This window comes from Anomaloglossus baeobatrachus, chromosome 3 (assembly GCF_048569485.1).
Source record: "Anomaloglossus baeobatrachus isolate aAnoBae1 chromosome 3, aAnoBae1.hap1, whole genome shotgun sequence".
NCBI classification, from domain to species: Eukaryota; Metazoa; Chordata; class Amphibia; order Anura; family Aromobatidae; genus Anomaloglossus; species Anomaloglossus baeobatrachus.
Window position 1 is genome coordinate 3,275,108 of NC_134355.1, and position 14,256 is coordinate 3,289,363.

The 14,256-nt window shown below is 49.8% G+C and overlaps 1 protein-coding gene across 1 annotated transcript in view; it reads left to right on the forward strand.

Moving 5' to 3' along the window:
• The window catches only part of ABCC10 (ATP binding cassette subfamily C member 10), an 89,672-nt gene extending 75,849 nt beyond the window's left edge, over positions 1 to 13,823 (forward strand). The window contains exons 11-22 of the mRNA XM_075338947.1: positions 3,399 to 3,476; positions 3,653 to 3,826; positions 3,905 to 4,043; positions 6,494 to 6,683; positions 7,624 to 7,967; positions 9,657 to 9,826; positions 9,899 to 10,059; positions 10,376 to 10,629; positions 11,420 to 11,565; positions 11,640 to 11,737; positions 11,850 to 11,962; positions 13,281 to 13,823. Coding sequence (XP_075195062.1) covers positions 3,399 to 3,476; positions 3,653 to 3,826; positions 3,905 to 4,043; positions 6,494 to 6,683; positions 7,624 to 7,967; positions 9,657 to 9,826; positions 9,899 to 10,059; positions 10,376 to 10,629; positions 11,420 to 11,565; positions 11,640 to 11,737; positions 11,850 to 11,962; positions 13,281 to 13,431 — 2,018 coding nt within the window. The 3' untranslated portion in view covers positions 13,432 to 13,823. The remainder of the gene's footprint in view (positions 1 to 3,398; positions 3,477 to 3,652; positions 3,827 to 3,904; positions 4,044 to 6,493; positions 6,684 to 7,623; positions 7,968 to 9,656; positions 9,827 to 9,898; positions 10,060 to 10,375; positions 10,630 to 11,419; positions 11,566 to 11,639; positions 11,738 to 11,849; positions 11,963 to 13,280) is intronic.
• Positions 13,824 to 14,256: the final 433 nt, after the last annotated feature.

The window sequence follows — 14,256 nt, forward strand, 5'->3', positions numbered from 1 at the left end:
CGACCTCGATTTGGGCGGCGAACGTCCACTTCCTGGAGTGGGAGGGACGTTCGGCGTCACATCGACGTCACGCGGCAGCCGGCCAATAGAAGCGGAGGGGTGGAGATGAGCGGGACGTAAACATCCCGCCCACCTCCTTCCTTCCGCATCGTCGGCGGGAGCCGCGGACGGAGGTAAGCTGTCGTTCAATGTTCCCGGGGTGTCACAGACTGTGATGTGTGCTGCCTCGGGAACATTGAACAACCTCACGTTCATTTTTTGAGGAATGAACGGCGTGCATGCGATGAACGGATTTTCGTTCAATCACAATTGCACGGAGGTTTTACACGCTACAATCATACTTACGATGCCGGATGTGCGTCACTTACGATGTGACCCCGTCAACACATCGTAAGATTTATTGTAGCGTGTAAAGCGGGATTTAGACAAAGAACCACTGAGAGAGACGTGGCTGAAAAGGTGTACTTCCATCAGTGGGTGTAGCAAGATGGCCGCCACAGGAAGTTCCAGGCACCTGACTTCCGGGTGTACGTCCATATTAGGACTCCATGGGTGTAATGGGAGTGGCTGTAACTACGGACGGAGCCAGGGGTGTTACTGTTAATGGCTGTAAACCAGTTCCCATTCCAGTATAGAAAGGAGAGGTTTGTTTAGTACCAGGTATAATGACTTCTAAAGGAGCACAATGAGACACAGCTAGAGAAAGACATTTTGTGATTCTGGAAACAGCAACAGGCAGTGAATGGGGTCTTTGTTCTTCATTATAAACTCACTAGAGATTAATATGGACTTCCGTACATGGGTTGCAGCCTGCCATCTAGTGGTAGTCCAACTATTTTACACAATTTTTTTTTACAATCTTTCCGCTTTTTTTCTTTTTTTTTGTAACTAGGGCGACAGCGTTCTCAGCTCCTACTAAAAAAACCACATTTCTTTTTTGAACAGAGAGTATACAAAGTGCTCTAATTGGACTGGCCGGCTCCAACGGAATCCTTTCCCGCCTCGTTTGCGTATCGAACGCAAACAGTGACGCGCATCTAAAACGCAGGGGAATACGCTAATTCCAACACCTTTAACTTAACTAAAATGAAATCCTTTCCCGCCTCGTTTGCGTATCCAATGCAAACAGTGACGCGCGTCTAAAACGCAGGGGAATACGCTAATTCCACTTTAAATTACCAGAACCCTTCCCCCACCTCGCTTTTTTTTTTTTTTAATAAGCAGTGGCGCGTGTTTATTAGTAAACACAGGGGGGATACACTGGTTCTCATACTTCTGTTCAAAAAACAAACAATTGTAAAATACTAAAAAACACATAAGCCAACTAGTTTCTATTCCAATCCAAAACGAACTGTCATGCTTGCAAACAGTTCCCTCTGTCTCCCTCCTCCCTCTTCGGCTGCTCCTAAAGAATTCCTTTCTCTGTCACCCACACACTAGCCCCCCTTCCTCCTCACTCCAAGCAGCCATGTGGCTGAGCTATCTTGACTTTGTCCTTGTTTGAACAGCTGGTTGGTGTATGACTCCCCCCTTCTTTCTTTGTTTACAGTAGAAAGACTGGCAGGGATGTCCCTGGGCTCTACCAGACCCCCGCTGTCTGCCTCTTCGCTCTAAACAGCGATGGATAAGTGACACCCCCTCCTTTGTATACAGCAACAGACAATTAACTTTTTGAGAACTAAATCAGAGCGAGGAATTTACATTCTACGGAGCTGAAAGCCCCCCGTTTACAACTCAGAAATACAGACAGTCAGATCCTTTAAAACCTACTCCCAGCACCTATGGGGGCTGGGTCCTTCTCTAGGTCACCGGCGAGTGACAGTCACACCGTTAGGTCTCCGGTGCACTACGATTCTCCGGACTAGTGACCACCCCCTTTTGCCAGGTGTCTCTCGAACTACAGGTAAAACAGCACACAATGTATATGATGCTTACCGCGGAACGGAGGGTGATCAAGTCCTCGATATCGAGCAACACCTGGATACTTGTGGAGTAGCCCCCAGACGTCCGGAAAGTGGAAGATCTGACTCACTCTTTTCGGTGGCCCCACGTTGGGCGCCAACTGTCAGGGTTAAAACGATGATGATGATGATGAACTCAAAGGGTCTCCCGGGATCTGACTGCTGTTTCAAATTATATTGTCATGTGTGCACGTTAGATTAAATAACGGACTACGAGTCAGTTACATCTATCTCCATGACTGCCACTGAGGCAACTGAACTTTATTCTTAAACAAAGCCCCTAGACCGAGAAGTCAGAGGGTGTAAACAAAAGTTTTAGTCCAATCAAGTATCGCAGGTTGGGGCTTCAAGACATATAGATCTGCATAGTCTCTTCCTGATTGGTTAGTCCAGGCTCCAGGAATTTCTTTGTTTATCATCTCCTTTGGGTGTAGACAGGATATAGCAGCCATCTTTAAAATTACATGTGCTGGTATATACTGTATCTAAGGAAAATACACTGAATATGCAATATACATATATACATGTTAGTAAGGAACAAAAGCATTCATAAATATGTGTTAGTTTACATCTACTAAACTATATATCTGAGTCTATGAAATGGCTGAATTAAGTCTTTTTTTTTTTTATACTCAATTCTTATCCTCAACAGTGGCTGCTGGGTACCACACCCTCTGTACAGCTGGGTGCCCCGCCTTCCAGACTGGTGGCTGCTGGGTACCACACCCTCTGTACAGCTGGGTGCCCCGCCCTCCGGACTGGTGGCTGCTGGGTACCACACCCTCGGTACAGTTGAGTGCCCCGCCCTCCAGACTGGTGGCTGCTGGGTACCAAACTCTCTGTACAGCTGGGTGCCCAGCCCTCCGGACTGGTGGCTGCTGGGTACCACACCCTCTGTATAGCTGGGTGCCCCGCCCTCCGGACTGGTGGCTGCTGGGTATCACACCCTCTATACAGCTGGGTGCCCCGCCCTCCGGACTGGTGGCTGCTGGGTATCACACCCTCTGTACAGCTGAGTGCCCCGCCCTCCGGACTGGTGGCTGCTGGGTACCAAACCCTCTGTACAGCTGGGTTCCCCGCCCTCCAGACTGGTGGCTGCTGGGTACCAAACCCTCTGTACAGCTGGGTGCCCAGCCCTCCAGACTGGTGGCTGCTGGGTATCACACCCTCTGCATGTCCTGGTGCCCTGCCCTCCGGACTGGTGGCTGCTGGGTACCACACCCTCTGCATGTCCTGGTGCCCCGCCCTCCAGACTGGTGGCTGCTGGGTACCACACCCTCTGCATGTCCTGGTGCCCCGCACTCCGAACTGGTGGATGCTGAGTACCACTCCCTCTGCATGTTTGAGAGCCCCGCCCTCCGGACTGGTGGCTGCTGGGTACCACTCCCTCTGTACATCTGGTTACTGTACTTCCTGTAATTCCTAATTTCCTTGCAGGTCCACCAGCAGAGATCTTACCCCGGGTGAGGAAGTCTCCTGTGCTGGCGCCCTCCTCCGGGCAGAGTGCAGAGAGTGGTGAGTCTCCCCATCATTCATACTCGTGGTTATGTTTTAGGGTCTCCCCCGCTGTGCGCCCCCATTATTGCAGGGTAAGGAGCAGTGATGGAAGATCTCGGCAGATGCTGACATTACCTCCTTACATCCGGCTAGCTGTCACTTTGGCTGTCACTTCGCTTTGCCTGTCATCCTAGATTCCAGTGTGAGTCCCGCGAGCGCAGAGGATAGAGGCGAGGAGCCAGCTGCAGGGGTGAGGGACGAGGAGAAGATGGAAGGCGCTGTGTCCCTGCAGGTGTATATGGCGTACTGGAGGGCGGTGGGGGCAGCACTGGCAGCCTCTGTGCTCCTGGCATTATTCTTCATGCAGGGTGAGTGTTTAATCTTTGGCTGACATCTGCGAGCACCTGCGGGGTGTCAGGATCTTCACAAGTTCTTTTTGCTTACAGCATCGAGAAATGTCTCCGATTGGTGGCTCTCGTACTGGATCGCGAGTTTACCAGACACTCCCCAAAACTCCTCAGTTATGGCGCTCGCTCCTCCAGTGCCGGCTCCATCCCTGCTGCTGTTTTCTACTGGAGGTCTTGTGTAAGTAATTAGTCTGCTTGTGTGTAAGAGCACCTCTCACTATCTGCACTGTGTAGTGTCTGATATCACTGGTTGTGTGTAAGAGCACCTCTCACTATCTGCACTGTGTAGTGTCTGATATCACTGGTTGTGTGGTAAGAGAACCTCTCACTATCTGCACTGTGTAGTGTCTGATATCACTGGTTATGTGGTAAGAGAACCTCTCACTATCTGCACTGTGTAGTGTCTGATATCACTGGTTGTGTGTAAGAGCACCTCTCACTATCTGCACTGTGTAGTGTCTGATATCACTGGTTGTGTGGTAAGAGCACCTCTCACTATCTGCACTGTGTAGTGTCTGATATCACTGGTTGTGTGGTAAGAGCACCTCTCACTATCTGCACTGTGTAGTGTCTGATATCACTGGTTATGTGGTAAGAGCGCCTCTCACTATCTGCACTGTGTAGTGTCTGATATCACTGGTTGTGTGGTAAGAACACCTCTCACTATCTGCACTGTGTAGTGTCTGATATCACTGGTTATGTGGTAAGAGCGCCTCTCATTATCTGCACTGTGTAGTGTCTGATATCACTGGTTGTGTGGTAAGAGCGCCTTTCATTATCTGCACTGTGTAGTGTCTGATATCACTGGTTATTTTATTTTTTTTTAATCCATAACTTTTTATTAGTAATTAATGTCAGATGTTACATCATACATCATATTGTTATCACATTATCCACAAAAATCACAAAAATATGGGTATTAGAAAAGAAAATAAACAAGGGAGAGGGGGGGGAGGGGGAGAAGGGGATGGGGGGGAATGGTGAATATCACTGGTTATGTGGTAAGAGCACCTCTCACTATCTGCACTGTGTAGTGTCTGATATCACTGGTTATGTGGTAAGAGGGCATCAATATCTTCACTGATTGTGTGGTAGGAGCACCCCTCATTCCCTGCTCATCATAGCGTCTGATATAACTGGTTGTGTAGTAACAGGCACATTGTAGTGTCTGATATCATTGGTTATGTGGTAAGAGCACCTCTCACTATCTGCACTGTGTAGTGTCTGATATCACTGGTTGTGTGGTAAGAGCACCTCTCACTATCTGCACTGTGCAGTGTCTGATATCACTGGTTGTGTGGTAAGAGCACCTCTCACTATCTGCACTGTTGTAGTGTCTGATATCACTGGTTATGTGCTAAGAGCACCTCTCACTATCTGCACTGTATAGTAGTGTCTGATGTCACTGGTTATGTGGTAAGAGCACCTCTCACTATCTGCACTGTGTAGTGTCTGATATCACTGGTTATGTGGTAAGAGCGCCTCAATATCTTCAATGATTTTCTTTCAGAGCACCCCTCATTCCATGCACATCATAGTGTCTGATATCACTGATTGTGTAGTAAAAGGCACATCGTAGTGTCTGATATCACTGGTTATGTGGTAAGAGCACCTCTCACTATCTGCACTGTGTAGTGTCTGATATCACTGGTTGTGTGGTAAGAGCACCTCTCACTATCTGCACTGTGTAGTAGTGTCTAATATCACTGGTTGTGTGGTAAGAGCGCCTCAATATCTTCACTGATTGTGTGGTAAGAGCACCCCCTCATTCCCTGCACATCATAGCGTCTGATATCACTGGTTGTGTAGTAACAGGCACATTGTAGTGTCTGATATCACTAGTTGTGTGGTAAGAGCATCCCCTCATTCCCTGCACATCATAGCGTCTGATATCACTGGTTGTGTAGTTACAGGCACATTGTAGTGTCTGATATCATTGGTTGTGTGGTAAGAGCACCCCTCAGTCCCTGCACATCGTAGTGTCTGATATCACTAGTTGTGTGGTAAGAGCACCTCTCACTATCTGCACTGTGTAGTAGTGTCTAATATCACTGGTTGTGTGGTAAGAGCGCCTCAATATCTTCACTGATTGTGTGGTAAGAGCACCCCCTCATTCCCTGCACATCATAGCGTCTGATATCACTGGTTGTGTAGTAACAGGCACATTGTAGTGTCTGATATCACTAGTTGTGTGGTAAGAGCATCCCCTCATTCCCTGCACATCATAGCGTCTGATATCACTGGTTGTGTAGTAACAGGCACATTGTAGTGTCTGATATCATTGGTTGTGTGGTAAGAGCACCCCTCAGTCCCTGCACATCGTAGTGTCTGATATCACTAGTTGTGTGGTAAGAGCACCTCTCACTATCTGCACTGCGTAGTAGTTTCTAATATCACTGGTTGTGTGGTAAGAGCACCTCACTATCTGCACTGTGTAGTGTCTGATATCACTGGTTGTGTGGTAAGAGCACCCCCTCATTCCCTGCACATTGTAGTGTCTGATATCACTGGTTGTGTGGTAAGAGGACCCCTCAGTCCCTGCACTTCGTAGTGTCTGATATCACTGGTTGTGTGGTAAGAGCACTTGTCCTCATCCTGTTCTCAGTGTCACAATCTTTTGTTTATCAGGACCCCGGTGAGCTGGCACCAGTCTGCCGGGCAGAACTCCACTATGGGCATCAGCTTCTATTTATCAATGTATGGGGGGATTGCTGCAGTGAACACCGTATTCTCTGCCCTGCGTGCCCTGCTTTTCGCTTTTGGAACAGTCCGTGCAGCTACCATGATCCACCAGCGCCTGTTACAGCGAGTATTAAAGGTAAGGACTGTATTGTTTTCGTAGAGCGCATCACTAGAAAGCTTTAGGGTCAGATCCGTACAGGGTCCGGTGCGTTCAGCCCTGCTGCATACTGTGTGCGTGTAACTTTAGATTAGTGCGGTTTCCAGTGCGTTCAGCCCTGCTGCATACTGTGTGCGTGTAACTTTAGATTAGTGCGGTTTCCAGTGCGTTCAGCCCTGCTGCATACTGTGTGCGTGTAACTTTAGATTAGTGCGGTTTCCAGTGCGTTCAGCTCTGCTACATACTGTGTGCATGTAACTTTAGATCTGTGCAGGGTCCTGCAGGGTCGGTGCGTTCAGCTCTGCTGCATACTGTGTGTGTGTAACTTTAAATTAGTGCGGTTTCCAGTGCGTTCAGCTCTGCTACATACTGTGTGCATGTAACTTTAGATCTGTGCAGGGTCCTGCAGGGTCGGTGCGTTCAGCTCTGCTGCATACTGTGTGCGTGTAACTTTAAATTAGTGCGGGGTCCAGTGCGTTCAGCTCTGCTGCATACTGTGTGCGTGTAACTTTAAATTAGTGCGGTTTCCAGTGCGTTCAGCTCTGCTACATACTGTGTGCATGTAACTTTAGATCTGTGCAGGGTCCTGCAGGGTCGGTGCGTTCAGCTCTGCTGCATACTGTGTGCGTGTAACTTTAAATTAGTGCGGGGTCCAGTGCGTTCAGCTCTGCTGCATACTGTGTGCGTGTAACTTTAAATTAGTGCGGTTTCCAGTGCGTTCAGCTCTGCTACATACTGTGTGCATGTAACTTTAGATCTGTGCAGGGTCCTGCAGGGTCGGTGCGTTCAGCTCTGCTGCATACTGTGTGCGTGTAACTTTAGATCGGCGCAGGGTCCAGTGCGTTCAGCTCTGCTGCATACTGTGTGCGTGTAACCTTAGGACATTGATGAAGTATCTGCTCTGGTTTCTTGTTTCCAGGCCACGGTCACCTTCTTTGACAGTACGCCCATCGGCCGCATCATTAACCGTTTCTCCTCAGACCTGTACTGTGTGGATGACTTCCTGCCCTTCATCCTGAACATTTTCTTGGCCAACATGTTTGGTCTCCTGGGAATGCTGGTGATGATCACCTATGGGCTGCCGCTGATCCTGCCTGTCCTGGTGCCCCTGGCGATCCTGTACTACTACATCCAGCGATACTACCGCCATACATCGCGGGAGCTGAAGAGGCTGCATAGCATCACCCTCTCCCCCATCTACAGCCACTTCTCAGAGACCCTGACTGGGCTGAGCACCATCCGAGCCACACGCCATGCCGACAGGTGCGTGGTGCCACTACAAGCTATCCATCTGTGGGTGGAGGAACAGCAAGGCCAGATCAGTCAGGAGCATGGCGGGATGGTCAAGTTATAGGAAAAGTGCCACAACCCAGCGGATGGGAAGACATGAAGATTATACCCAGTGTGTCCGCACAGAGTAACGGTCCAGACTAAGTACAGGCGCTCGGTGCGGCCGGTGTTCCCCCTGTCTCCGACCTTCTCTTCTTTGATTGACAGCTCTGGCTTCAGAGACAGAGAAGGACGGAGATAGAGAAGAACACGCAACAGGGAAGGTGCAGGGAGATGTTTGGCCGAGCGAGCACATGTTTTGCATGGTTGTTGTGTTTGGGTCGATTGATCAGTAATGCCAGATTTCCAGCCAGGAGGACTGTCAGGAAACTTACGTCAAAAAGGAAATGCAGAATCGTAAGGCAAGTCAGAGATCAGGCCGAGGTCAATAACAGGAGTTAACCGATAATACTAAAGAATCACAGCAGCCGAGCTAGAACGGGCAGCCAAGGACAGACTGGTGGCCAGGGACCAGACTGGTGGGGGCTTCTATAGGAAGGAGCCCCCCAGCTCCAGCAGGGACCGACTGCTGGCCGGGGAACCGACTGCTGTCCAGGAACCAACAGCTGGCCGGGGACCAACTTCTGGCCGGTTGTTGCATTTGCGTCGCCTGGTTTGTACAAATGTTGTGTTTGGGTGGCCTGGTTTGGACAGGTGTTACCTTTGGGTCACTTGGTTTGTGTTAAATTTGGGTCTCCTGCTTTAGACATGTATTACGTTAGAGTTGCCTGCTTTGGACGGTTCTTGTTTTTGGGTTGCCTGCTTTAAATGGATGTTGCATTGCTTCACTTTCTTTGGACAAGTGTTGTCTGGTTCGCCTGCTTTGGACGGGTGTTGGGTTTGCGTCACCTGCTTTAGATGGATGCTGGGTTTGGTTCGCCTTCTTTGGAGGGTTGTTGGGTTTGGGTCACCTGCCTTGGACGGGTCCTGCATTTGGGTCTCCTGCTTTGAACAGGTGTTGTTTGGTCACCTGCTTAGGACGAGTGTTGCATTTGGTTTGCCTGGTTTGGTCGGGTCTTTAGTTAAGATCACCTGTTTTCAACAGATGTTGCAATTGGGGCACCTGCTTTGAATGGGGGTTGCGGGTTGCGTTTGGGCTGCCTGGTTTGGATGAGTCAAGTGTTGTGATTGGGTCACCTGGTTTAGGCGTGTATTGGTTTGGATCGCCTGCTTTGGGAGGGTGTTGCATCTGGGTCAGTTGCTTTGGACGGGTGTTGCATTTGGGGCAGTTACTTTGGACAGGTGTTGCATTTGGGTCTTCTGCTTGGACGAGTCGGGTGTTGTTTTTGACTCGCTTAGTTTGGACAGGTCTGTTGTTGTGATTGGGTTTCCTGCTTGGACAGGTGTGGCGTTTGGGTCGCCTACTTTGGACGGATATTGAGTTTGGGTCACCTGCTTTACATGGATGTTGCATTTGGGTCGGTTACTTTGGATGGGTGTTGCATTTGGGTCGGTTAATTTGGATGGGTGTTGCATTTGGGTCGGTTGCTTTCGACAGGTGATGCACTTGGGTCGACTGCTTAGGACGGGTGTTGTGTTTTGATGGTTTTTGTGTTTTGGATCTTGATGGGTCATTAGATAACCAGGAAAGCTTGTTTCATCTCCATATCTCGGATGATTCAGGTTTGCAGAGGAATGTGAATCGCGGGTGGAGATGAACCAGCGCTGCCAGTTTGCCAGTAACTCAGCCGTACAGTGGTTGGACATCCGGCTGCAGATGATTGGAGTAATGGTGGTTACCGCCATCGCCATCATTGCACTGATCCAGCACCGGAGAAGCTCTGGAGATCCAGGTAATGACACTTTGTGTACTGATGTCTGTGCCCCACCCGGGCAGGGTCTCACCTGCCTCCTCTTTTTATTAGGTTTGGTGGGACTGTCTCTGTCTTACGCTCTGTCTATCACCGGTCTGCTGTCTGGACTCATCTCCAGCTTCACACAGATGGAGGCCATGATGGTCAGCGTTGAGAGAGCAGAGGAGTATTCCACCACCCTGCCCTCCGAGCCTACACAAGGCACAGTGACCGTGAGTCCAGAGTTGATTGCTCCCTGTAATACAGATCCCACTGGTGTTGTGTTTGTGTCTCTTGGTTTGGATGAGTTTTATATGGGATGGTCTGCTCTGGTTGATGGTAATGCTTCTGGAGGTGGTCGTTTTGGTGTTGGCCGGTTTAGATGGGTATTATGCATTGATCGTCCTGTTATCCCAGTGTTGTGTTTAACACTACAGCATCTGCAAAAAAGTAATTCAATCCATGGTAAGCCATGTGACCAGATGAGAGGTCAGTGGGCTCCTCTAGGGGGAATGTCGCATGTCCTTAGTTTTACCTCCTCTTCCTCAGGTGCCGTCAGACTGGCCTCAGTATGGACACATTGAATTCAGACAAGCAATTCTATGTTATCGGCCCGGTCTCCCCAATGCTCTGGATGGAGTCAGCTTCACTATCCGTGCGGGAGAGAAGATTGGTGTGGTGGGCCGAACGGGCTCTGGGAAGTCGACATTGTTCCTGGCTCTATTCAGAATGATGGAGCTGAATTCTGGTTCCATTCTCATCGATGATGTCCCCACCCGAGAGTTGAGCTTAGATGTGCTGAGGTGAGTGACAGCTTGACCCCACACCACAGGTAGTGATCCGTCTCCGGAGGGAATGCTGCTGGTAGTGATCGGTCTCAGGAGGGATTGCTGCTGGTAGAGGTCGGTCCAAAGAGTGATCGCTGCTGGTAGTGATCGGTACTATAAGGGATCGCTGTTCGTAGCGATCAGTCCTGGGAAGGATCACTGCTGGTAGAGATCAGTTCTAGGAAGGATCGCTGCTGGAAGAGATCGGTCCTAGAAAGGATCACTACTAATAGAGATCGGTCCTAGGAGGGATAGCTGCTGGTAGTGGTCGGTCCTAGGAGGGATAGCTACTGGTAGAGATCAGTCCTAGGAGGGATAGCTGCTGGTAAAGATCAGTCCTAGGAGGGATAGCTGCTGGTAGAGATCAGTCCTAGGAGGGATAGCTGCTGGTAGAGATCAGTCCTAGGAGGGATAGCTGCTGGTAGAGATCAGTCCTAGGAGGGATAGCTGCTGGTAGCGATCAGTCCTAGGAGGGATAGCTGCTGGTAAAGATCAGTCCTAGGAGGGATAGCTGCTGGTAGAGATCAGTCCTAGGAGGGATAGCTGCTGGTAAAGATCAGTCCTAGGAGGGATAGCTGCTGGTAAAGATCAGTCCTAGGAGGGATAGCTGCTGGTAAAGATCAGTCCTAGGAGGGATAGCTGCTGGTAGAGATCAGTCCTAGGAGGGATAGCTGCTGGTAGAGAGAGGTCCTGGGAAGGATCGCTGCTGGTAGAGATCGGTTATAGGAAGGATTGCTGCTGGTAGTGATTGCCCTGTCTCCTCCAGGTCACAGCTAGCAATAATCCCTCAGGACGCCTTCCTGCTGAGTGGAAGTGTGCGGCAGAATCTGGACCCCCTGTCTCATCACACTGACGTGGAGTTGCTGGATGTGCTGAAGCAGTGCCATTTAAAGGAGCCGGTGTCACGCATGGGTGAGGGGCATTGCTGTTAAGAGGGGAGGGTATAACTTGCATTGTTCAACTTCCCGTTACTATCACTTGTGCAGGTGGGCTGGACTCAGAAGTAGGAGAGAGAGGGAAGAACTTCTCCCTGGGGCAGAGGCAGCTGCTGTGTTTGGCCAGAGCTCTGCTGACTGAGGCAAAGGTGAGGGCACATGTAGAGTGTTAGTTCCACAGCCCGGGAAGGCACACGGAGTACTCCTCTGCTGTTTCTTAGGACTGAGTGGCCTCTGTGTATGAAGGTCTTTCTATCATAGGTACTCTGCATCGATGAAGCCACAGCCAGCGTAGACCACCAGACGGACCACCTGCTTCAGGTCACCATCCGTGAGAAGTTCTTGGAACGCACAGTCCTCACCATCGCGCACAGGTGCCAAGCCCCAATTCTACCACCAAAAGATAGAGAGAGAGATATACAAATATATATATATATATATATCTTTATCTGTATGGCTCTACTCCTCCACCTCCACATATATCACATAATTGTATGGCTCTACTTCACCACCTCCACATATAGCACATAGATGTACGGCTCTACTCCACCACCACATATAGCACATAAATGTATGGCTCCACTCCACCACCTCTACATATAGCACACAGATGTACGCCTTTACTCCACCACCTCCACATAAAGCACACAGATGTATGGCTCCATTCCACCACATCCACATGTAGCACACATATGTATGGCTCCACTTCACCACCTCCACATGTAGCACAAAGTTGTACGGCTCTACTCCACCACCTTCACATATAGCACACATATGTATGGCTCCACTTCACCACCTCCACATGTAGCACACATATGTATGGCTCCACTTCACCACCTCCACATGTAGCACAAAGTTGTACGGCTCTACTCCACCACCTTCACATGTAGCACACAGATGTACGGCTTTACTCCACCACCTCCACATATAGCACATAAATGTATGGCTCTACTCCACCACCTCCACATACAGCATACAGGTGTACGGCTCTACTCCACCACCTCCACATATAGCACACAGATGTACGGCTCTACTCCACCACCTCCACATATAGCACACAGATGTACGGCTTCACTCCACCACCTCCACATATAGCACACAGATGTATGGCTCCACTCCACCACCTCCACATACAGCACACAGGTTGACTGCTCCACTCCACCAGTTCTACATATAGCACAGAGATGTACGGCTCTACTCCACCACCTCCACATATAGCACACAGATGTACCATTCCCACACCTCCACATATAGTACACAGATGTATGGCTCTACTCCACCACCTCCACATACAGCACACAGGTTGACTGCTCCACTCCACCAGTTCTACATATAGCACAGAGATGTACGGCTCTACTCCACCACCTCCACATATAGCACACAGATGTACGGCTTCACTCCACCACCTCCACATATAGCACACAAATGTACCATTCCCACACCTCCACATATAGTACACAGATGTATGGCTCTACTCCACCACCTCCACATACAGCACGCAGATGTACGGCTCTACTCCACCACCTCTACATATATCACACAGGTTGACTGTTCCACTCCACCAGTTCTACATATAGCACACAGGTGTACGGCTCTACTCTGCCTTCCACATATCACACAGATGTACATACGTTTCTTCTCCACCCTCCTTAGTTTTCCCCATATTTAAGCTTTGTCTCCATGTTGTTGCAGGCTGCACACAATCATGGATTCTGACCGGGTGCTGGTGATGCATGCTGGGAAGGTGGCAGAATTTGACTCTCCTGCAGTCCTGAGCACCGATAAAAACTCTCACTTTTATCGGCTAATACACAGCGCCAACCTGGAGTTACCAGATAAGTGAGGCCGAGAACATTCAGCTGCAACGTCCAGATGTCAACACAGGAGGCACCGCTGGAGATGTGCGATATGGGTCACACTTGGTAGAGCAGGCGGTGCTGGTGACGCTGGGTGGAGTGGGCGGTGCTGGTGACGCTGGGTAGAGCGCGTAGTGCTGCTGGAGCGGGCAGTGCTGGTGGCGCTGGGTGGAGCGGGCAGTGCTGGTGGTGCTGGGTGGAGCGGGCAGTGCTGGTGGAGCGGGCGGTGCTGGTGACGCTGGGTGGAGTGGGCGGTGCTGGTGACGCTGGGTGGAGTGGGCGGTGCTGGTGACGTTTTATTTTGTGTCTCAGGGTCTCTGTTCTTGCAGATGATGTAAAGATTTTAGATTTTTATTAAATATTTTTTTCATCAGTCGCAGATGTCACTTTCCAATCATCTCTTATAGCAAAGCAGTTGGAAATCCACGAGTAACGAGGAGATGTGAGACAGTGACTGTGTGGGTGATTGTGACTGACGGGAGTGACGTTCTTTCAGGGACAGTACGGGTGCTTCTGACTGATGGGAGCAATACGAGTGACGATCTTACAGGGACAGTACGAGTGATTCTGACTGATGGGAGCAATACGAGTGATGTTCTTACAGGGACAGTACGGGTGATTCTGACTGAAGGGAGCAATACGAGTGATGTTCTTACAGGGACAGTACGGGTGATTCTGACTGATGGGAGCAATACCAGTGACGATCTTACAGGGACAGTACGAGTGATTCTGACTGATGGGAGCAATACGAGTGATGTTCTTACAGGGACAGTACGAGTGATTCTGACTGATGGGAGCAATACGAGTGATGT